At 41.2% G+C, this 22,704-nt stretch overlaps 1 protein-coding gene across 3 annotated transcripts in view; it reads right to left on the bottom strand.

The window, feature by feature from the left end:
* Nucleotides 1–22,704, bottom strand: part of pnt (ETS transcription factor pointed) — a 71,372-nt gene that overhangs the window by 10,993 nt on the left and 37,675 nt on the right. For 2 of the 3 annotated variants that reach the window (XM_033377046.1, XM_015181607.2), the window contains 3 exons: nucleotides 17,027–17,143; nucleotides 16,165–16,368; nucleotides 14,943–15,233 (listed from right to left, as the gene is read on the bottom strand). In XM_033377046.1, coding sequence (XP_033232937.1) covers nucleotides 14,943–15,233; nucleotides 16,165–16,368; nucleotides 17,027–17,143 — 612 coding nt within the window. Of the gene's footprint in view, nucleotides 1–14,942; nucleotides 15,234–16,164; nucleotides 16,369–17,026; nucleotides 17,144–17,232; nucleotides 18,078–22,704 lie in introns of those variants that run through there. The other variant, XM_015181608.2, reaches the window with a different exon arrangement.

Genomic DNA, 22,704 nt, shown 5'->3' with positions numbered 1-22,704 from the left:
AGAGAGGGAGCGAGAGCAACTCAAGCGGCTGACTAAATGTCAGAGAATTCTGCACCTGTCCGACTATCACCATGACAACAACAACAAGAACAAGAACAACAACGCCAGCAGCACCAGCACCAGCAGCAGCAGCAGAAAGCAAAGGGAAAGAGGGAGAGTAAAACTGCGTGCGTCGACAGAATTTTCGGACAGCGACAACATGTGTGCGCTAGCTGGGGTGGGGGCAGAGCAGAGCAGTAGGAGTGGGAGGTAGAACAAGAGTGCGAAGCAAGCAAGTGAGTGTGCGGGAGGGGATAGCGCTAAGCCATGGACAACTGGTGTGCATGCGCAAGGTGTACTCGGATAAGGTGGCGGCATGGCTTTGGAGCACTCCAGTTATATGTAACATAGGTGTCTGATTCTGTTGACCTGGCGAAAGGTATATATATATACTCTCCCTTTCGGTTCTTCTGCACTCTTCTGTTGGGCCTCACCTTGTATACATTTTACCTTGCCTGGACAACTGTTGGTCTGCTGAGTTTTGCTCTTTTTTTTCGGTCTCCCCCTCTGCCAATACTTCAACCTTTCTCATGCTGCTCCTTCTCTCTTTTTCAGATCAGATTGCGTGCCTGTGCCTGCGCTCTCTCTCTCACGCAAACAGATGCAGGGCATCGCCCACACAATTTATCCGAGTGTGAGAAAACTGCAGGCAGTCGCCAGGGCTCCTGCACTGGCTCTGGCTCTGTCTCTGGCGGCTCCTTCCTTCTTCCTTGTTCCTTCTTCCTCCTTCCATTGTACCCCCACCACTCTTCTCTTGTATGTTTACCCCCGAGAACAAGATGCAGTCAAGCGATATGAGGGCTATATAGGGACATTAGAATAGCCCAGGAGGACCGAGGATCTCTACCTGCCAGGCCACTTTCGAGAGTCGGGGCGGAGGCGGCGGCGGCGGCGGCGACGGGGGCCCCTAAGGGCTTGCCTAATTTACTTGCGCCTGCAATCCATTGTTCCTTTTTCGTTGTAGATTTCATTCATAAAAATTCATGAAATCTCTACCCGAAAAAAAGGAAAGAAAGGCATTGAACTGAACTCAAAAATCGAACCCAAACGAAGACCGAAGACCGAGTCCGAGCTGTTCTTAAAGACTGTTCAAGGTGGTGCATCGATACGGAACTAAAGGAAGTAAATTACCGGATGTTGTCTACTCATTCTCGTCCGCTTCTTGTTGTTGTTCATTTCGGTCTCTCTTTCCATTCTTCGTTTTTGCTTTGATTCATCGAAATGTCCTGCGGCTCTGCTTTGTGGACGACCTTGCCTCCCCTGCCTCCTGCTTGTTGCTGCTCATTTCTGTTTTCGCTTGAAACCGAAGCCAAATGCCATTCAAAAGGAATGAAATGCAAACCAATAAAACATTTTGCCAATCCTTGGGATACGCATACACTCTGTGTAGGGGGTGTGCGAGTGGTAATCGTATCCTTTTAGGCCATTAATGGGACACCTTGTTGTACGCGATGCAATGAGTTTTTAATTGGCCAACTTTTTGTTGTCCCAGCGACTTGTTGTCAATGCTTTCCCACGCCCGTTCCGATGGGGTGGCTCTCTACAGGAAAGCAAAAACCAACTTGTTTATAGTTTTTCCGACTATTTTTTTGATAAATTACACAACAAATGCTGCAGAGACCCAGGGACCCAGGGACCCAGGGACCCTGGACCTGGCCCAACGTCGTTCCACCTCATTGCGCGGTAATGTCTCGTTAAAGGACACGAACAAACGGACAAGTTCCGTGTTCCTTGTGTCTGCGGGGAGGGGAGCGTGGGAGAGCAGCTCCGCTATGCGGGAGGGTCTGGATAGTGCGGGCTTGAGACAGGTTTATGGCTCTATAAGCAAGGAGTACAAATTATGATTAAACTTACAGGCGGGTGGCATTATAATCGACTTCCTGATTTTAAAATAATTAATTTCTAAGCATAACTATGGGAAAACGAATGGAATACCCGTACGTTAGGGGTGAAAGAAAGTTAATTATAGTAAAAGGATGATTGTATCAAAGTTTTATTGCAATTTTGATGTAATATGCTAGACATACACAGATCAGATCCATATATTTTCCTCTGACTCTGAAGTTCGCTTAAACCAAATACAACTTAAACCTTGACATTCTGAAAGTGTACTAGAAAAAACCTTGAAAAAGGAAAAAATACACCAAATATCTATGTATGTATGTATGTATTTTTCACAGTTTCAACAGATTTTTGCAGCAAAGTCGAACCAGTTCTCAGGCCTAACGACACTCTCCCAAGACCTCCGCCCCATCGTAGCACCAGCCATCATATTGTATCTTCTTATCTCTGACAAAATTGAGTGGATGGATAACTTTTGGGGCGCATTACAGATACTTACTAGAGGACTGAATAAACAATATAAAAACCTCTCGGGTAAACAGCAACAAATCAGCTGCGCACAGGCGCACAGATCAAAAGACCCGAAAGCCGACAAAACAGCTCGAACAAAATACTATATATACACGCGATACATATGTATGTACATACATACATACATCTATAGAAGGCGAAGACGAGAGCGGCTCGACACTTTTAAAATTGCAAAGGCAACAGAGGGGGGAGGGTGGTATGGGAGTGGGGGAGAGCCCCAAGGGGCAACAGAAAGAGAAGAGTGTAAAAAGAAACCACAAAATACGAAACACGAAAACAGAGAGAGAGAGAGAAACGAGAGGAACAGGCCGAATGTAGACAAATAAATGACACAAAACAGAGGGCAAACGATGTGAAAATTAAATGAAAATGAATAAAAATAGCGGTAGAGGTAGAGGCAGCGAGAAAAGGCCAACCAACTTTCGAGTGATAACAATCTGAACAAAAACAAAACAAAAAAAAAACAGCAACTAAAAGATACTTTTGCACAGAATTTACGAGTTTAAGCCACTAAATTGCATTTGCCTTGAGGGAAAGGGGCAGAGAGGGAGAGGGATAGAGTCACTGAGGGATATGAGAATTTTCCCACGTTCCACACACAGTCGGGAAGGGGCAGGGGCCACCTCTCTCAGGTGTTACCACCAGCTTCGAGCTCAAAGTCGAGACAAATTGCGCCCGAAAAACACACTGATGCAACGCAATGTCCTGCAGGTCCTTTTGCCATGGTGGTTGCATCCACTGATAGACATCAGACCATGTCCGGACCAGCACTTGCTCTACCGGAATTTGCGTTCACCCTCTCTCCGCAATCAACAACCCTCGAGCACCCCTATATGGCCCGTCGATTTGTTGCATTTTTCATATCCCAAACAATCGCATTTCTATATAATTTCGTTATTTGCCTGAGGTCCGAGCAGGACAAGTGTTTCCAGTGTCGGGTTCCCAAGGTTTTCGTTGGGAGGGTGAGTTTTGCTTTAAATTGTAACTATTTTCTACCCATTTCGGGATTTATCTTAGACTCAAGTATTTGCTTGTTGACTTTGGCATCATAATTGTGTCTTTGCGGTCCGAAACCTTTGGGAACCGGAAGTTACAAGAAATACTCGCAAGTAGGGGTTTGTTTTTATAGAGGAACGAAATATAGTAGGATTTTGAGGCACAATTTGAATAAATATTGTTGTAAAGTGAATGAATATGCCTGCATTTATTCATTCAAACCTCTCATAAATGTTCCTAGATTTTCTCCTCAAGTATTCACAGTTTATGTAAATCTTTCCATCATTCGCAGCCCACAATAAACGCAAGAGAAAACAAATTTTTAACACAATTCAATTAACGAACACGCGGCGGCGGCCGCAAAATTCGAGAAAACCAAAAATTGTTAATGAAAATTGCAAAACTGAGAGAAGACCCCCAAACAGTTTTCCTGCCGGCCTGCCCCCCGCTCCGCTCTGCTCCATTGAGCAAAATAAATAAACACGAATTGCATTCGAAACAAAAACCAAAAAAAAAAAAAAGAAAGAAAGAAAAACTGATGGAAAACGCCTAAAAGCGGAAATATGCAAGGAAATTGCAAAGGCGCTGACAGCAGACCGAAGATGGGGCTCCGCGAAAGATTAAGGAATCGATGAATGGATAGAAAGATAGATAGAGGGATAGAAGGATAGATGTGCGACTGGTTTTGGGGGAGTCTTTTTGGCGCAAATGCCAAAGGAAATTGCGGCTTAATGGAGGCCACAACAGAATGTCCTTAACTGAAACGAAATTAACTCCTCCTTTGGAGCAAGCAGAAACCAAAAGGTGTACAAAGAATCAAATGGGAATCATATAGGGGACATATTACGACTATGGGATACCCAAAAAAGAGAGTTATTTGGTGTTTTTAAAAGTACAAAATTGCGTAATCAGAATCCACCAAAAAAATATGTTGTAAGTGCTGTAAAAATGATTACATTTGGATGATTTTTGGTAGGTGGGTAGATAATAGTAATTTCTACAACAAAACCAAAAATCAGCTGAAAATCTTTTAGGTTCTGAAAATACTGAAGAATTTTATAGGTTGAATAATGGGATTGATGTCTATAAACTCGATCAAAAAGAACCCAACTTTGCTATCACTCAAGTATTCTTTCTAAGATCAAAGACCGGGCTGGGGTTCTGACTGTCTCAAACATCCCCTGGAACCCATCATACCCCACATCGCACCCACAAGAGTACCAAGAGGTATCCCCAGCAAACAAGCAACCACAAACCTGAGACATAATTTCATCAGAGTTATTAATTTTAGCGTTGAAATTTGCTTTAATAATATAATTAATGTCTGCACAGGGAGCCCAAGATACACAGACAGGGGCTCCACTCATGGGTCCAAAAGGAGCAATGAATGATGAGAGAGAGAGAGACAGCGAGTGGTGGAGAAGAAGAGAGAGAGAGAAAAAACGCAGCCTCACATCCGGTCAACATTTTGTCGCCGTTTGCCATCGTCTCCAGTCGTCTCTCCTCACTCGCATGTGAACTCTTTTCAAAAAGACAACGAATAAATAAAATACAACAACAGCGAAAAAAAAGAGAGTTAAAACCAAATTACAGCCCCCAGAAGAGGTGGAGGTGGGGGGTGGGAGAGGGAGGGTCATGGATTGTCTGCAAAATCTAAAACAAGTTACAGTTCATTCAGCGCCACACTCATTCATTGACTCATTCACTGTTCACCCCCTTCAGTCATTCATTCATTCACCCATTCGAACCGGCTCGGGTTTAGGCTCAGGCTTAAGGCCTCAGCCTCAGCTTTAACTTGGCTCAGAGAGAAGTCCCCCCCATACCCATACCCCATGCCCCATGCCCCATTCATTGACTTGGCCAACGGATGTTGGTTCAGTTCTTTACAGAGCCAACCGACCCCCCCTCCACGTCTCCACTCGAACATTCGTCGAACATTTGATTTGATTTTATTTATTTGTTTCGTTTGTTTGCGAGTTAATAATTATCGGTCGTTCGCTGTCGCTCGTTCGCTCCGTCGTTCGTTGGGTAACTCTCCTTCAGATACTCAGATACATTTGTATCTGCTAGCTGCGTGCGTATGTCGTGTGTGCTGTCTGTAAGACTATTTCTCCATTTTGTCGTTTGGTTTCTGCCGCTTTTTTTTTTTGCTGTTCGTTTGCCTAATTCTTAATGATGCATAAAGTGCCTGCCTCGCTTCAAAGTTTCTGTTGTTGCTGTTGTTGTCGCACGGCAAATATACTCGAAACATTTTGAAAGTTGATTGCGAATTAATTGCCAACAGAGACACAGTCCTCACACACACTCCTCACTGGCCTCACCCAACTATCTATCCCCACTCCTTTTTCCTAGTCTAATTCCACAAACTATATTTAATTATTCTTATGATTGCCTTTTGTTTTGTTTTTTATTCCTCTTTCACAAATTGACATTGAAAATGATTTAGAGTTTAATTAAGGCATTGAATATACAGTTTTTTAATTGATTTTATTATTTTTGTATTAATTAAACAAAGACCTTTTAACAATCAAATTTGTAAAGCACGTTCTAATTAATATAGTCCTTCTATCCTCTTTTCAATTAATTATAAATATTCTAACTATTTCCATGCCGAAGCGGTATTTGATACATATCTCTCACTCCCTCTTTCCACCACCGAAGTACGGCCGTTACATCTCCCTAACTCCGGCAAGAGACGCCGTACTGAAAGAGGAGTAGAGCTAGTAGCAGCTACTAATGTTTCGACTGGTTTTCTTTATTTCAAACCATACATTAACTAGCTATTTTTTTAGTTTAAGTATATAAAACTTTTAAAACTATTCTGCATTTTATCCCTCCAATATTACTCAAACTAGTACGATGTTCTAATATACTATCCGAATTATATTAATTCTCAAACACATTCAAAGATTTTAAACCCTAGTTCTAAAACAATATTTCAAAAGTGATTTATGTCTGTCCAACTCTAATCTACATTTCATATAGTATGAATATGCAACGATTTTTAACCCAAAAGTTCTATAGAGATATGTATTCACATGGGGTTAACGTTAACCCTTTTGATTTGCAGTTCAAGGTGGTACACCGCTCTGTCTCTCTGTCCCTCTATCTATCTATATATCTCTCTTCTCTTTATGGATGGACACCGCCGAAGCCTGCATTTGCATTTGCATCTGAAATCAAATGCAATTCGTCTCTTTCATTCATTTACACCACGTCTCGTTCATTGCCTTTTGGGGACTGCTGCCGCCATCTAACCATCTCTTTTGCTCCAATCCAACCATCTCTCTGTGCGTCTCTTTCTCTCTATTAGCGGCTTTCGCATTATACAAATTTAATGTTTAATTTTTTTGTTGTGTGTGTATTTTTGTTGTGCTGTTGTTGCTGTTTCTCCCCCAACATTTGTTGTTCTTTGCGTTCTTTGTTTTAGATGAACTCGACCGTAACGAGGCTTTTCTATGGCGTAAATTTACATCTACGTTCGTAACGAAATAAAATGGAAAAATGGGAAAATACAACAACAGAAACGTAGAGGTAAAAACAAAATAAAAAACCATCAAGAGCAAGGCTACACCTGGATACACTTGCCGAAAGATCTTTACTATAGAATATAGTCCTACGATTTTGATTTAACTTTGGTTATTTACTGAGAAACATATTATAATGCGAATTCTAAAGTATGGAGGGATTATCTTTAAAAACATGAAATATTTATGATTTAATATAGAAGTTTTAATAGATTCATTGAAGTATCTTCCAGAACAAGACATTTAAGTTTTTTTTAGGTAACTTTTCCTAAAAAACTAATGATAGCGATCCAATCTTTTTGGTTTCTATCTACATACATATATATATATAGATCGTTTTGTGCAAAGTTAAAAAATCTGTCCATTGACTTGACTGTTGCGGAGATAATTCCCTTTCAAAAAACTAGCAAAAATCATATAACCCTTCTGGAAGGGCATCATAAATTAAAGTTCGAGGAGACTTTGCCGTCGACAGCCAGTGTGTTGTTGCAACATCAGCAACAGTTCAAAAACTACGACTGATTCTAGGCTGAAAATCCCATTTGAATTTTAGGAGTATACAGAGAGAAAATAGAGGAGAAGGGGGCTATTGAAGAGGCGGGGAATAAAGGTGCGAGAGGCATAGAAGGGGAGTAGAGTGCGAGTATACCCCTCCATTAGATCCGAATGTCGGTGGAGTGCTCTCTTCTAGCCCTCGTGCTCTTCTCGCTTGGCGCGCGTCAGATTCCACTGAATATGGTAATAAATTAAACAAAATCCGCGTAACTTTTTCAGCTGAGAGGAGAACAGATGGGCAAAGTGTGTGAAGGGTAGGGTTAGACATCAGCAGAGATGGTTATATAGATGCACCACCTATACACCTATAGAGATATCCCACAAGCCACCAGTCAACAGCCAGAAACCACAGGAATGGCAGCACAAAGCAAACAGAAGCAGTAGAATTTAGTTTAAAGTGATCGAATAAGGTGATACCTCTTAAAGGAGAGGATATGCATAGAAGTGCAATGAATGAATTCAATGAAAACCTCTTCAGGAATGAAAAAAGTCTATCTGTCTTTCAACAATCTATCTTTTCAATATATATTACAGGGTATCTCTCAATAGACAGCACTATCGTCTGATTCCAGTCTTTAGATAGAACAAAAACCCGCAGACTGAAAAATACCATAAAAACTGAAATGAAAAACGTTGACTTGACTTTTCACAGCTCTCTGCGTACCTCATGCCACACATACCCCCCTGTGCCATGGCTCGTACAGATCCCGCACCTTCCACCATCATCCCCCATCCCCATGAGATCCAAAGCCCCGGACTTCAGTAGCGGCTTTGAGCAGCGAAGCGCGCAGGCGCGTAGTCCGAAAAATACTCCCAGATCGGAGTAGGAGTCGGAGTCAGAGCCAGAGGCAGGGAGTCGAGTATGTTAATTAGTGGCAATGTGATTTCTGAAGGCCCTCGAGGCGCTGCCAGCGCCCACACCCCCTTTGGCCACGCCCCTCTGCCACTTCCATTCTTTTGGAGAATGATTAATTCTCCCTGTGGCACTGTGGAGTCGAGTAGAAGTCGCCACCGAAGTGGGCCGCCTCTTAAATTCCGCTAAATGCCATAATAATATGCTAGAAGTGCTCTACTACTTCTTCTTTTATTTTTTCTGTTACTTCTCCGTTTCTTTTTCTTTTACCGACTGCAAAACAATGGAAATGGCGTTGAAATTAAAACTAAAATTCCATTTTATGACCTTAACAAATTTGCAATCAACATAATTCCCTTCTGTGTTATGACTCTTTAGGTTTTATGTTGCGTATCGAAAAAGATTTCTTCTCCAACGCTTCATAGTTCTGGCCTTTCCTCGGGGCTTTCCTTCAGTTGTTCTGCTCTGTTGCCACAACAATTTGTGGGAGGTGAAAACTATCTTGCGTTAATGGCTGAATTTAGTGTAATTAATATGGAGAGCAGAAATATCAGTCGGGGGAAGATACTTCTTCTGCTTCATCCGAGGTGATCATAATTTCCATCTTCCATCTCTTATCCGCCCATGTACATTGTATGGTAATTGGCTTTTGGTGGTTTCTCTGCAGAAATATCTAATTTCATGGAATGATTCTTGATAATTCAACTTGGATTTTTAATGGTTCGCATACTCGTATTTGCTATTCTGTAATTAAGTTTTTGGTTTGGGATTAACTGGAAATTTAGTCATGTTTTTCCGTCTGAACTAGAGGCTTAATGATAGAGGAGTGACTTTTCAGGAAAATGATTTTGAGAGGTGATGAGTTTTTTTATAAAAGTGGTATAAATGCTTTGATTTCTTGTAACCAAGGAATATTATGGAATTACATCCTGTAAAACTGGGTGATTATTCGAGTAGATTCATAAATTTAAGAGAATGTTGTAAAAAATTAAATAAAAAAACGTTTTTGTCGAGGCACAAAGGATATATGGGAAATACGTTCTAGAATTATTCTAGCACCAGTTCAGTATTTTTTTCATTAGTATTCCGTTACCAGTCTAGTGTTAAATTTCTAGTATAAGTCTAGGATTTTCCTAGTATTATTCTAGTGCTAATTAACTAGTATTAATTAACTACTGGCACCAAGCTAGTATTATTATTATCGTATCAGCATAGTATTCTTCTAGTATCAGTGGAGTATTTTCTAGTATTATTCTAGAATTCATTTATTAGTACTCTGGCAATAAATAATATTTTTCTACGATATTTATCCTTCCTTATCATTATCATCTTCATCCTTCATCCAATAGTGTTATTACACACAAAATAAAGTCATGAAAGATACAACAGCTGCCACAGAGTTTTCTAGACACTTTCCTTAAAAGCCTATACCATAATTCCTTCACTTTTTCCGACTTTTTGCTGAACTCTTTCATAAGAACTTTCCCATGAGTGCCCCATGACTTGAGCAAACAAATCGCCAACGAAAGTGAAAAGATGAATATAATCTATGTGTCGTCTACCTTCATGGATGACGTCTGCCACATGTCACTGTCTGTTGTCTGCTGTCTCTATCTCTGTCTCCGTCTTTCTGGGAGAACTAAAAGATTGTCATTCCATTGTCATTTTCAAAATCAACAAACTGTAACTAAACTTGACAACAGCAGAGAGAGAGAGAGCTAGAAAGAGAAGCAGAGACTCAAGAGAGTCTACAAACTGTCACATGGTAGAGCTCTAAAGACATGTGAGGAGAGCAGTCGCCAGCTACAAAATGTATCTTCAAATGTGCATTAAATGTGTCATTCTGTAAGCCAGAGATCCGCTGATCAGAGGATCGAAGAGTGGGGAATGGAACTGAAGTTGAAGCTAAACTCAGGAGAGGTTGAAAAACGGAGGTTCTATAGAGCTGGAACGACCAATGATGATGATGATGATGATGAACATGAATCAACAGCCGGCGGCAGGCTAGAGGCATACAACAATGGCAACAACTCTTCAAGCTTGGACAAACATTTCACGCATCAGGCACTTTATTATGTAGAAATAAAAGAGCAACAACAGCAGCCAGAGATACAGATACAAATATATACAGATACACGGTACTAAAAAGAGAGAGAGAGAGAGAGAGAGAGAGAACAAACTCCAATAGAATTTTTGCAAATCTAAAACTTTGTTTGCAGGTAAACAAAGGGAAATAAACTTGAATTCATTTTTGGGTTTTCATCAAGGGATACGATGGGAATGACATCATAAATGTAGATGGGTATATCTCTCTGTCTCGCGAAAGACAAAAAACAAATCAAATTTTAAGCCCAAAAGAAGAACAATGAATCCGAAAGATAGCAACAATTTTGCGTGCAAATATCTAAGATACAGATACACTAGCCTAGATATGCTCTCAACCAAAACATTGAAAAGACCCTGGGCTCTGGGCTCTGGGGGTCTCTGGGGTCTGGTCATGGATGTGTGTGCGGCAATCATCCAGCGCTCATATGTGAGTATCTGTGTATCTGTGAGCTATTGTATCTTTCGTGTGTCTGTCTATTGATTGTAGGCAAAAAAGGAAAATACTTTCAATATGAATGAATAAATGAATGAATGGCGAACGAGTGAGTGAGTGAGTGAGTGTTGAGGAGGAATGAAAAAAAAAACAAAAAACTGCGTTAAAGTGCAAGATCGTAAATCATTCAGTACCCCCCTTCGGAATGATGATGAAACTTTGAGGCATTTTCAGCTTTTTTGCGCTTCGTTGATTTTTCCAACCATCGTGTAGTTGTTGTAGGTGTTGCACGATCTCAAGGGGGGTGGGAGGACACAATGTAGCCCCCAAAAATTAAAAGAAGAGAAGATCCACTTCGTTGACTTGGGCAAAAGTGAAGCGTGTGTTCATGACACTGTTTTCATTATTTATTTTCGGATTTTGGTTAGTTTTTCCATGTTTCCATTTTTCTCATTTGGAAACTTGGTTCGCCAAAGGCATGAACTCGATTCTTAATGTCTGTAATTAATCATAATTTGTTTTTAGTTTTAATGAGTGAGTTTTAAGGCCCGAGCACCGAAGCACCCCCCCATCCCTGAAGGTCTTCTGCGGCAGCAGCAAACACCTGGAACCCATAAACTGTAGGCCACTCATCTGCATAATTGTCTGACTCTGGAGAGTGCCCGCTGCAAAATCCAGGGAGAACCTCGGGTTCAAAGTGTCAACAGAGTCACGCAACTAGGAATCCGCTCTTAAAAGATGCACCACTCGTGTATCCACTGTCGGGGGTCAATCAATTTTTCACACAGACCGTTCGAGGGATATGCAAATGATCATCAATAATATGCAAATGCAGCAAATTAATGACTGACAAAAAGACAATCGAAACGAATTAAGAAAAGCCTACACGTGAGGGTAGGGTAGGGGCTACCGCATAATTTCCGTAGATGCGGGCCAACACACAGAGCGAGAGGGGGCCCCCACTGAGTGGTTTATCCAAAAGATTGAAATAATAATAACAACGATGATGACAACAGGGGCTAGTTCTCAACATTAACAGCGAAACCGAGAACTACATATACAAATGATTGAATCAAATTGAAGAACTCAGAAGCGCACAACCCCTGAAATGATCATGGGGAAGTGCATGCAAAGCTGTGGAATTTTATCTGAGATACTCTCACTGAAAGATACCTTAAGACTGAAGGATGTTTATTTTTGTTATGCCCCAAAAGAAGACTTCAGAGCTCCATGTTTGGTTACTGAATAATCAGAGTTGGAATCTACTTTTCTTTGCAAAGATTTTTAATATTAATGGAGAATTGGGGTCACTAGAAATATTGAGTAGAAAATTGTTTTTTTGTTGTTGTTATTTTTGGAACTTTTGGATACCGAAAAGGTTTCTGTTTTATTTTTCTAAACTATGCAAACCAAAAGATCGATTTCCTAATGATTTATATTACTCATCGGGGTTACCAAAATGTTTGTCCTACCTTAAAATGCAAGAGATTCCAACTATTAGTGAATTTCGGGGTCACCAAATTATATTATTATCATAAAATATTTTACAGAACATATCTATATTGATATATCTTATTAGAACCTTCAAAGATTGCCTAAAATAAATAATATTAAAATTTTAATGCATGACGAAGTTGCCGTTTTTAGAACATTTGGAATTTGTAAAAGTAGTTTCCCCTTTCTGTTAATAAATGCATAAAAAATGTTTGCAAAATTTGTTGGCTATAAATGTTCATAAGTTGAAGTGAAGAGATATTGTTCCTGGAACTTACTATTATAAAATGATTGTTATCGATGTGTTATCAGACACTCAAAACAGTCTCAACTTATAAGTAAGATTCGAGTGAATCTCAAGACTTGAGTAGGTGTGCTATCATGCATTTGAAAAATACTTTAAATTACGGAAACACTTTAATGAAATAAGGATTACTTGGTTTAACAATGTAATGCGGAAATACTACTTCCGATTGATAGGAAGTACCACCCATAAATTCCATATAGGCGCCAGAAAAAACTTGAGGAAAACTCTTGAACAGATAAAAGGAACTACATTTTTGTTAAAGACCCATAAAAATCTTCAGGGGCAGGGTATACGCTTATCTAGAGAGTTTATCTCTATAATTTTTAATGTTATTTGATCTGGCCAAATGATTTGATTGTTTCATTAGCCGCGCACACGTCTGGATCTGCCGCTGGGTCTCGATATGTAAATGTTTTGAACATTTATGGTCATAATGTGTCAAAGACCATAAATTCAATTAATTTATTATAATGTGAGGAGTGGGCTTTGGCTGTAAACTTTCATCGGATCGGAGGCAGAAGACTGCTGCAGACTGCAGACGAGTGCATGCTGTGGGGCAAAGTTGATTAATCATTCAACATTTTGTATCGCATACTACATCATCTTGACACTGCCACCGATGACCTGTACACAATGGGGGCTTGATGATGCTGCCTGATGCCCCTCTGTTCCAATTTGTACAGCCACACGCATTAAATAAATGTATCTCAATCTCAAGCTGTGCCACTGGCGTCTATCTTTTTCCCGTGCCTAATATGTAAACAATTTAAATGGATATTTGGATATGCTGCAGCCCCCAGAGCGGAGTCTCTGCGGCGACTCTCTACGCGGCCTACGCAGGCGCCAGGCTCCAGCGACAGCAACAGCGACAGCGACAGACAGACGGATTTTGCTATTTGTTTTAAAATTTAATTTCCGTTTCAATTTCACATAAATAAATTAAAAATACAAATCACAGGCGAATGGAATGTTAAACAAAAAGTCAAAAGCATACACACTCTACGCTCCCTGTAGATGCATCCATAAGATAGATACTAGTATCTGCTGTTGCCATCGATTCGAGACGTACGAGTGTGTGCAAATGAATTGTTTAAATTGGCTCTCATTTTGAATTTAGTTATGGATTTGCTCTTGAATTTAGTTCCAGGGGCCGGATGCACACTAAACACATGCCAAATACTGATCCGAATAATGGCCAAAATGGCTCGTATCGTTCATCATTTGACCGCAAATCGACTACACCCCGAGAGGATGTGCCATAAACAAAAGCTGATGATCGCTTAATGATTCTTCAGATTCAGACTCGATCTGATGCGATCCATCGATTGGCGGATGTCGTTCATCGTTGGATATCGATTAGAGTGTAATTCCAGTGAATGCACAAGATTTACTTGCGAATAAATTCGTCTAGAAATGGTGAATGATTAAGAGAAATACTCTTGAGTATACGTGTCAGCTTTAGCATTTCATATCTCATAGAATTGTATCTAAAAATGCAACATTTACTTCAAAATCTATGTTAGATAGATATTTTGGGACCCAAGGAAAAGATTAAGGATTGCATCTTTATCTAATCGATATCTTCTGATCGATTTGTGAGATTTTCATAGATACAATTTGAATCTTCCACGACTTTATTGTTAAAACCCTAAGTTTGATGATTCAATCAAAATAAATGTTTTCTATGAAAACCGAATATTTTATACATCATTTTTAAGAGTAATCTAAGGTCAAATCGGTATTTTTCATACGAATGAACGAAAGTATCTCTATCAGGGAGCAAAACTCAATAATTAAATGCGATATTTATTAGCAAGAATGTATGGAATGTCATTTAGAATAGCTACTGATTTTTCAAAGAATTGTATACTAAAATTCGTCCATGCCACAAGTGGAAAATATTTTAAATTCTTTGATAATTTGTAAAATATTTTCTGTGTTGATTCTGTAATTTCTTAAGAATTCGAGCAATTAATTATAGCACAAAACTGTTGAAAATTCTTCTTAAAATGATTGAAATTCTTCGTTTTTTACTCAAAACTTAAGCGTAGATTATTCTTCTAAGAAAAAAAAAACCCTATAACATACAACTTGTTTCATATCGTATTAGAAGTATCGGCAGTAGCATCCTTTTAGGCTTGAAATGGTTGAGATTTTAAAAAGACTTTCTTGAATCCTTTTCTTCCACTTTTGATTTGATTTTCTAATGATATATCCCTGCCTAAGTACAGGATAAATATATGGATACAATCCACTTACCATTGTGCTGGGAGGATGCTGGATGGAAGCTGCTTTTATCACTGTTCCCCGCTCCCGTACCATAATCCATGGACGACAGGCGGTTGTTGTTGTTATTATTGTTGTTGGTATTATTGCTAGTATTATTACTGGAGACCCCCGCCGTTTGGGAGTTGGGTGTTCCCTCTGCTCCCGTGTTCGACGTGGGGTAATTGGGGGCTACCTGATGGTCCGATCCACAGACCGAGGCAGTGGTGGCCGACGACTCAAAGGAGTTGCCGTGCACAATATCCTCATTTGGCTTCTCGCAATCTGTGAAATGTTTGAAAATATAAAATGGGGTTTGCCCCGAAAGAGGTCGTTTGGTAAATAAATTGAGTTATTAGCATAAAAATACCTAAAAATCTGAGCACACTAATCAGGTTGACCCGAACTCTAAGAGCTTTTTAAACTCAATAAATTATATTATTATTTGTATACTAATTTTGTTCTTTTTTTCGCTCCTTTTTTTCGCTTGCTTGCTCCCCCTTCTATGATTTTTCTGTGCCACTTGATTCGACTTCCGACCTGGGGCGGACCCCGAAGAGAAATCGAATTTCAGACAGCGCCGGACAGGAAACGGCAGCAGGAGCATGGAGGAGGGTGAAGGGTGGTTGTTTGGAATGGGGGATAGCTCAACAGGTCCAACAGACAAGCAGTTGAAGCCCCTCAAACCCCATTTAAGGCGTACAGTGAAGACTCTTTTGCGGCAGACACATCACAGCGAGATGGGCCCTGGATTAGCACGAAACGAGAACCCGAACACGAGTGAAAGCTCTCTTGGGTATCTGAGAATGATCCAGGGTTCCAGAGATTGCATCTAGAGATGGACACGCACATAGGACCGGGGATAGACCGGGGATAAACAGGCATAACTATCGCTCAGCAGAGTGTAACTCTTCCCCGATCTCAGAATACTTCTTATAAATACTTAGTAATTCTTTAATGGTCCTTAATCCCTGCGGAATAACTGCGGAAAAAAAACTGCCATATTTTGTGTCTTAGGAACTAGTCCTCTTGTCGAATTTCCACTGTAGCACCCACCCCAATGTCAAACCCCTTGACTTTGTTAGACAGACATCCGTTTTTGAGTGTCTTTTGGCTCTCCTTTCGCTCTAGGGACAGGTACATAAATTCGTATATTTGTATCTGCTGGCGCCAGTGGACCACTAACATTCCCCTCACGTATTGGCTACCCGCTTACCTTTCTGTAGGATATCCAAATGCTCCCACAGTATGTCGCCGGTGAAGGGCGGCGTGATGGCCAGGAATTTCTCCTTTCCCAACTCGACCATGGCACGACCCGTCATCTTGTAGAAGGGATCGAGGTTCATGGAGACCAGCGAGAACTCGTTCTTGGCCCAATTCAGCCAATAGATGACATGCTCCTCCGTCCACTCACGGGGATCTATGGGAAATGGAAATAAAAATACATTCATATATGAAAATAAGTAGTAATAGAAATGTAAATTCAAATGGAAATTAATTGTTTTCTAATGCCTCCCGGCTCTGGGTTTCTCTGGGGCTCGTCGCTTAATTAGGGAGCGTGGGAGTATGAGCAATTGTGCACAGCAATAGCTGTGGGAATATTCTATTAATATTCTAATTCTATCATTTTGATAGCGCATCGGAATATCTACATGTTCTTTTTGGGGTACGGAATCGTTTTTGGGGTAAGTACTCTTCTGTGAGAGCTTCTTAGAACATCTTCTTGGAAGCAAATGGAATATCTAGGATATTACATAAATATCTAGATATCTTAGGAGACCCCTTCTGTATAGGGTCATATCATAGAACTATGATTTCTTATTGATTTAAAAATGTTTAGATAAGGGAGCTTCCGTTATGGGATATCTTGGGTCTTCCATTCTTTATGATATTTGGAAGATTGCAAAGGACTGTTGAAGAACATCTGATAGATCCCAGTATAGACTTCAGGTCAACTATTCTTAGAGCATCGTGATTTGTGGTATATTTATCACGTATGAACGTACAACATAAAGTATCTGATAGATACTTCAAAGCACCCTTCTTTCTAGGGTATATTTACCGTACATGTATCTTACCTTTGGTTATGTTGTACTTTTGCACCTCCTTCTCCCAGGAGGCAAAGCTGGCCTTGAGCACCTCGTTGACCTTGCGATTGGTGCCCGGCGTGAGGGGTGGCAAGGCAGTGGGCACATCTGAAAGATACAGAAATGAGTTACATTTATTAGATTACCGTTGATGGATTGACAGATAGAAAGGGCGAGAGAGAGAGTGGTAGATGAACCTTTCAGTCGGCTGTGATTGGTGGACAACTGCTGGAGTTTATGGGCTTTAAGATGGAATTTGCTCGAGAAGCTATGGTAGCTATTGTTGTTGTTGTTGTTGTTGTTGTTGCTGCTGCTGTTGTTGTTGCAATTCTGAAGGAGGGTCTGATGATGATGGTGATGATGGTTGTAGTGGGCAGATCTCAAAGGGGGCAGCATGCGACTGTCGCTCCAATCGATCCACTCATTGGTCATAATCAGGCGGTAACTGATTCTCGAGTTGACTTCTTGACTTCTCAACGATTTGTTGCCGCTGTGGGTGTCAAATGTCAAAACAATTCCGTGGGACACGAGGGTGGGGTATCTTTGAGATACGAGACTGAGATCGAGAGAGAGTTCTTCAATTGATTCTAATTGATTGGTGTGGTGTGGCACAATCAAGGCGCGCGCACATTTGACCCCGAAATGTCAGTGAAAGTCGTCACCCCGTTCACGCCTCTAGGGGGTGTATCTGTCGGATACAAATTTATCTCCAGTCTTAATTGCAATTAAAACGTTAATTGCATGTATATCACAGACACATTAGTACACTGTCAACAAATAACTATAGCTAATAGATTTTTCGTAGCTTGTTTGAACACTGAACACACAGATACGCGAGACACAAGTACACTCAAGAGCACAGACACAGATACGGATACATTTTCAGAGTTCTAGAGATTTATGGAAATTTATTTGGCGCACAGCAAGAACACAAAAACACAAAAATCTAGTATAATTTTGTAATTCTGTGTATCTCTGGGTCTCTGTTGTATCTTTCGGATTTGGCTGGATTTGTGAAACTGAAACGAAACGATCGCGTCCGTCGCTGCATATCCCTAGCGACGTCAGAATGGAACCAGCGTCAGAGGGGGACAGAGATAGCAGGCGACAGAGCGAGAGAGCCAGCTGGAGAGAGCACACGCAAAGAGAGCTCAAGCAACAAGTGGAACTGAAATGTTTCTCTCTCCGCTCATAAATCTCAGGCGGCGGGGACAGGCGAAACGAATGGAATTCATTCATAAAACGAAACGAAACGAATGCAGAGCGTAACCACAAAGAGAGAGAGAGAGGGAGCGAGAGAGAGAGCGTGTGTGTTTGGAACGGAAACGGCCATCATCGGGACAGCAGCAGCAGCAACAGCAACAGCAACAACAAAGGCAACATCTCGTAAAACAACAAGAGCGGAAGAGGGAGGGAGAGAGAAGAGGTAGAAGGCAGCTAGAAAAAAACACACACTAAAAAAACAAAGCAAAAAACTAAAAGCAAACACAAATACAAATACAAGCAGCAGCGCCAAAGGCAAGCAGTATTTTTTTGTTGTTGCCGTATTTTTGGTAATGGGATTCCAGTCGCTGAGGCAACAGGTGACGATGGGACCCCTGGCAGAAACACCCTCACCAATGGCATGCCCTGCGTGTAACAGGTGCGGGGCAGCAAAAAAGTAAAGGAAAAGGGAGAAAACGCACATGCGAAAAGGAATTGCATCGAGTGTAGAGGAGGAATCACTGAAGAAAGTTGAAGAAAGGTAAGGAATCACTTGCTTTTCACTCTTCGCATATTTATTCCTACTTTTCTTCCTATTTTTTCTTTCAAACCTGCCATGCCTTCTCTGCTCTCGCTTTACCTTCTTCCTCTACTTTTCTGCTCTTATTCCATGTTCTTCTTGTCCATATCTTGTTCCTTTAATTTTTTAACCAGATTGAACCCCCACTCCTCGTCACCCCACACACATATGGCAAATCTACTCAGGTTTCCCCCGCCCCACCCCACACTCTCTCACGTCATATACTCGTACTCTACTCTCCCTTTCTCCCTCGAACACACACTGGTAGTCTCGTTCTCCCTCTAACAACAACACATGATCAACAGACAAGCAATTTATGAATGAATTTCTCGTGTTGCCTCGCACGCGCATTCGCTTCTTTTGAACAAAAACAAATTGACAAGAACAAAAACAACAAAGAAAACAACAAAAAATTGGAAGACACCAGAAGGAGAGAAAGAAGAAGGCAGTCCAAGGCGGCAGCAGCAGCAGCAGGCAGAGGAAGTAGCAGCAGCAGAGACAACAGGCAGCAGCACCGGCAGAGGAAAGGTAATGGAAAAGAGCCTCGGGCGGCTTCGGTTTTCGTTGCGTCAAAAACTCCAAAAACAACAACAGCAACGAAGATAAGAAAAAGACACCGATACGCTGGCAGAAGAAAAAGAAGCAGCAGCAGCAGGCAGAAGCAGAATCAGGAGGAGAATAGGCAGCAAACTCCGGCACCAGCAACAACAATGATCGCTTTCAACGTCGACGTCGGCTGCTTCCGCTGCTTCCGTTCGATGTATCGAACATTGAAATGCCAGGCGATAAAGGTAGAGCGAGTGGGATGGCGAGAGGCCGACGGATAGCCCGGGTGGGTGCGGGAGGTGGAGCTGGAGCTGGAGTGGAAGAGTGGCTGAGCCGGAGCGTGTGGATAAGCGGGGGCCGAGCCACCGCCTCGCTTCAATTACACAAGTATGCGCCATATCCATGTGTGCGTGCATAAAGAAAAGAAGTAAGAATAGAGGAAGAAGCAGCAGCAGCTGGAGAGTTACACTGAGAAAAACTAATTCACATCCGCAGGTCAATTTCGTTTAACCCTCGACGTCTACACTTTTTAAACGATTTCAAAGTATAAATTTATCTAACTTTTTCCAGTGTAGACATCAGATAAAGCTATTATGATGACTACACCAGGTACGAGGTATGCGGTACGAAGTGTACTCCGTACGGTGCACGAGTACCAGGTAAATTTATGAATGGAACGAAACGAAAGGCCAAAACGAAACAAAACGAACATCTATGAATGAATTGAAATTACGTGTGGCGACGGCGGGACAGACGGGCGAGACAGAGAGAGAGAGAGAGAGACGAAGAGAGAGATCATTTGGTCATTATCACAAAACCGCATAATTGGCGACAAATGCAGGGAGGAGAGGTGGAATGAAAGCCTTCCCAGCTTTACCGAGTACAACTTCTATCTTTAAGATATTACCTGAACGACGAGTACGAGTGTGTAGAAGTGGAGATACCAAGGTGGCCTCTCCGCTGTACATTGTATAGAGTATGTGCATGTACTATAAAAAGTACTATCACAATTATTACGAGTATGACTTGTAGTCGTAGACGTCTTCGTCTTCGAGCACTTCAAAACGCATGCGTACTTACAGCTCGAAATTACAAAACGTCTGTGCGTGTTCAAAATTCATTATGAGAGAACACGGTACCCAGACCCTAGCCATGGGCCACACACATGGCCCACAGAGTGAGGGCCACTTGGGGTGCTAATGCCCAGAAAGGCAGGAGAGGATCCTCCTCCCGTTCGACTGAAGAAACGCTGCGGTTGGTACAAGACAGTACTCGTAATCATATGAGGTGTTCATTGTTCACTCCTCATCTGATGATCTTCTTTACGATAGTTGGTTGGGTTTTTTTTTTGCAGTCAGAGATCTTTAAATGGGTCAATCATGCTGACCATGGGGTGTCCGTCCCTCAGTCTGTCTGTCCTCTTACTGGAAGAGATGGATGGTCACGGTGGGCTGGGCTTCTGACTGAGATTTCTTGGCTGGATCCCTTGAGTGGGGGTTGCATGTGGAGGATTGGTTCTTTATTTAACAATTAATGATCTCTATTCTGCAATTTTAAGATTCAAGTTAGACTTGTGTAAGGTTTGAACCTTTCTGGAGATCGATGCTAATTTCTATAAACAATTTTAAGTCTTAATAAGCGTATTCGATTAGCATTATCGTTGTCTCCCAAACAGGTATCATTTTGTTTCCGTTTCCCCTTATTTCCATTATTATATTCATTCTAATTTTCTTTTATACAATACTCAGCATATTTCACTTCCGTGTTTTTCCATCATCTTTCCAAAGCATAAATAGGGGAAATCCCCCAATTGAAGCGCTCCATGAACAACGACGGCTATGCCGGTTTTGATTTGACCTTTTTCTAATCCTAATAGTTCAAATATCCTTATCAATGGACCAGTTAAACAGTCACTCAGCTTTGCATACGCCACAAAAGTCACGTAGACCACTTTATGTGCGAGATGGAATCTCTTCCCACAGATGTTGCTGGACTGTAGATCTCTCGCCTACGCCTTCGCACAAAGGGATTGCCATATGATTAGCAGACCTCTTTCTAGATTAATGCCAATAATCAGACGCCACTAAAGTGAGTAATATTCTATGTAGAGCACGCTCTTTTTCTCTATGGGACCTTTATCGCAATTCCAAGAACTCCCCGCATAGCATTGCTTCGCGTTGGGTTGGGTTGAAGAACACGCGCAAATTTATTAGTGCAGGTTGGAACTGAAAACTGATTGTGGTGCGGGGCTCTTATCAGGCCAGGGCCTTTCTGATAAGTGTTATCTATGGCCAGAAGTTCTATTCTCAGGTATCCGGACGTCGGCAAAGGTTCTGTGTGCGAATAAAAGCCCATTTATTTTTTTTGGCTCAAAAATTCATTCATAAACGGGTTTCGAGTGGGGTGGAATGGTATGTGTTGTTCAATAAAAGTCCTATTTCCGTTTCCTGTTGTGTTCTGATAACCGTGATAACCGGAACGAATCGAAGAAAACTGATTGTGAAATCGAATCAAACACCATTTTCAAAGGTGGAGACAGGGAGAGTGTTTTCTGCTGTCAACGTGCTGCAAAGGAGGGAAAATTAGCAAATAGCCAAAAGGCAAACAGCAGCAAACTCTGTGGAAAACTCTCTGCCACAAAGCCAGCAACGGGGAGCAGGGAGCAGGGAGCAAAAGTATTTGCCATTGACTTCCGGTCGTTAGATATTTCATTACCAACTTCAGAGCCACCAGTCACCAACTTCGAAGAGAGATGGAAGACGGGGAAGCACTCCCTGGGCGTTGCATTGTGGGGTACGCAGATACAAGATACAATCAGAGATGATGTCTGGTGTCTGGGGTAATTATGTGCAAAATATATAGTGCAATCAATAGCTGTACTTCTAGCCTGCCTCCTCTCTCGAATGTCCTTTGACATGCGTTCATCTATAAAACAATTCCTGCCACGCCTTGGGGCCAGACAAGGCAACTAATTTGATTGGAGTTTTCAAACCGATAGCCAGACATCTATATGTATTTAGTTGTTAGATTCTTTGATATAAACGCTGCTTAAAACGTAAATTAAGTCAATAAAAAAAGGGCGCGTCATCAGTGGATTTTAAATAAATACTCGCACAAATTCAAACAGGAGAAAAATGTCATGACAAGTTCTTGGAAAAGGTTGTCAACTTAGTTGAAAAAAAGAAGAGAAACGAATACTGGAAATGCCAGAGGGAAATGGAAGTAGACCTTTAAATACCCTTCAAAAATATCCTCTACAATTACCATATTCTTATTATATCAAAACTCTCTTCAATTTTATACTAAAATACTGTTTAAATTTTCCCTGAAATTCATCTAA

Source organism: Drosophila pseudoobscura, chromosome 2, assembly GCF_009870125.1.
Source record: "Drosophila pseudoobscura strain MV-25-SWS-2005 chromosome 2, UCI_Dpse_MV25, whole genome shotgun sequence".
NCBI classification, from domain to species: Eukaryota; Metazoa; Arthropoda; class Insecta; order Diptera; family Drosophilidae; genus Drosophila; species Drosophila pseudoobscura.
Note: the sequence above shows the minus strand (reverse complement) of the source record. Positions and strands in the feature narration are given on the sequence as shown.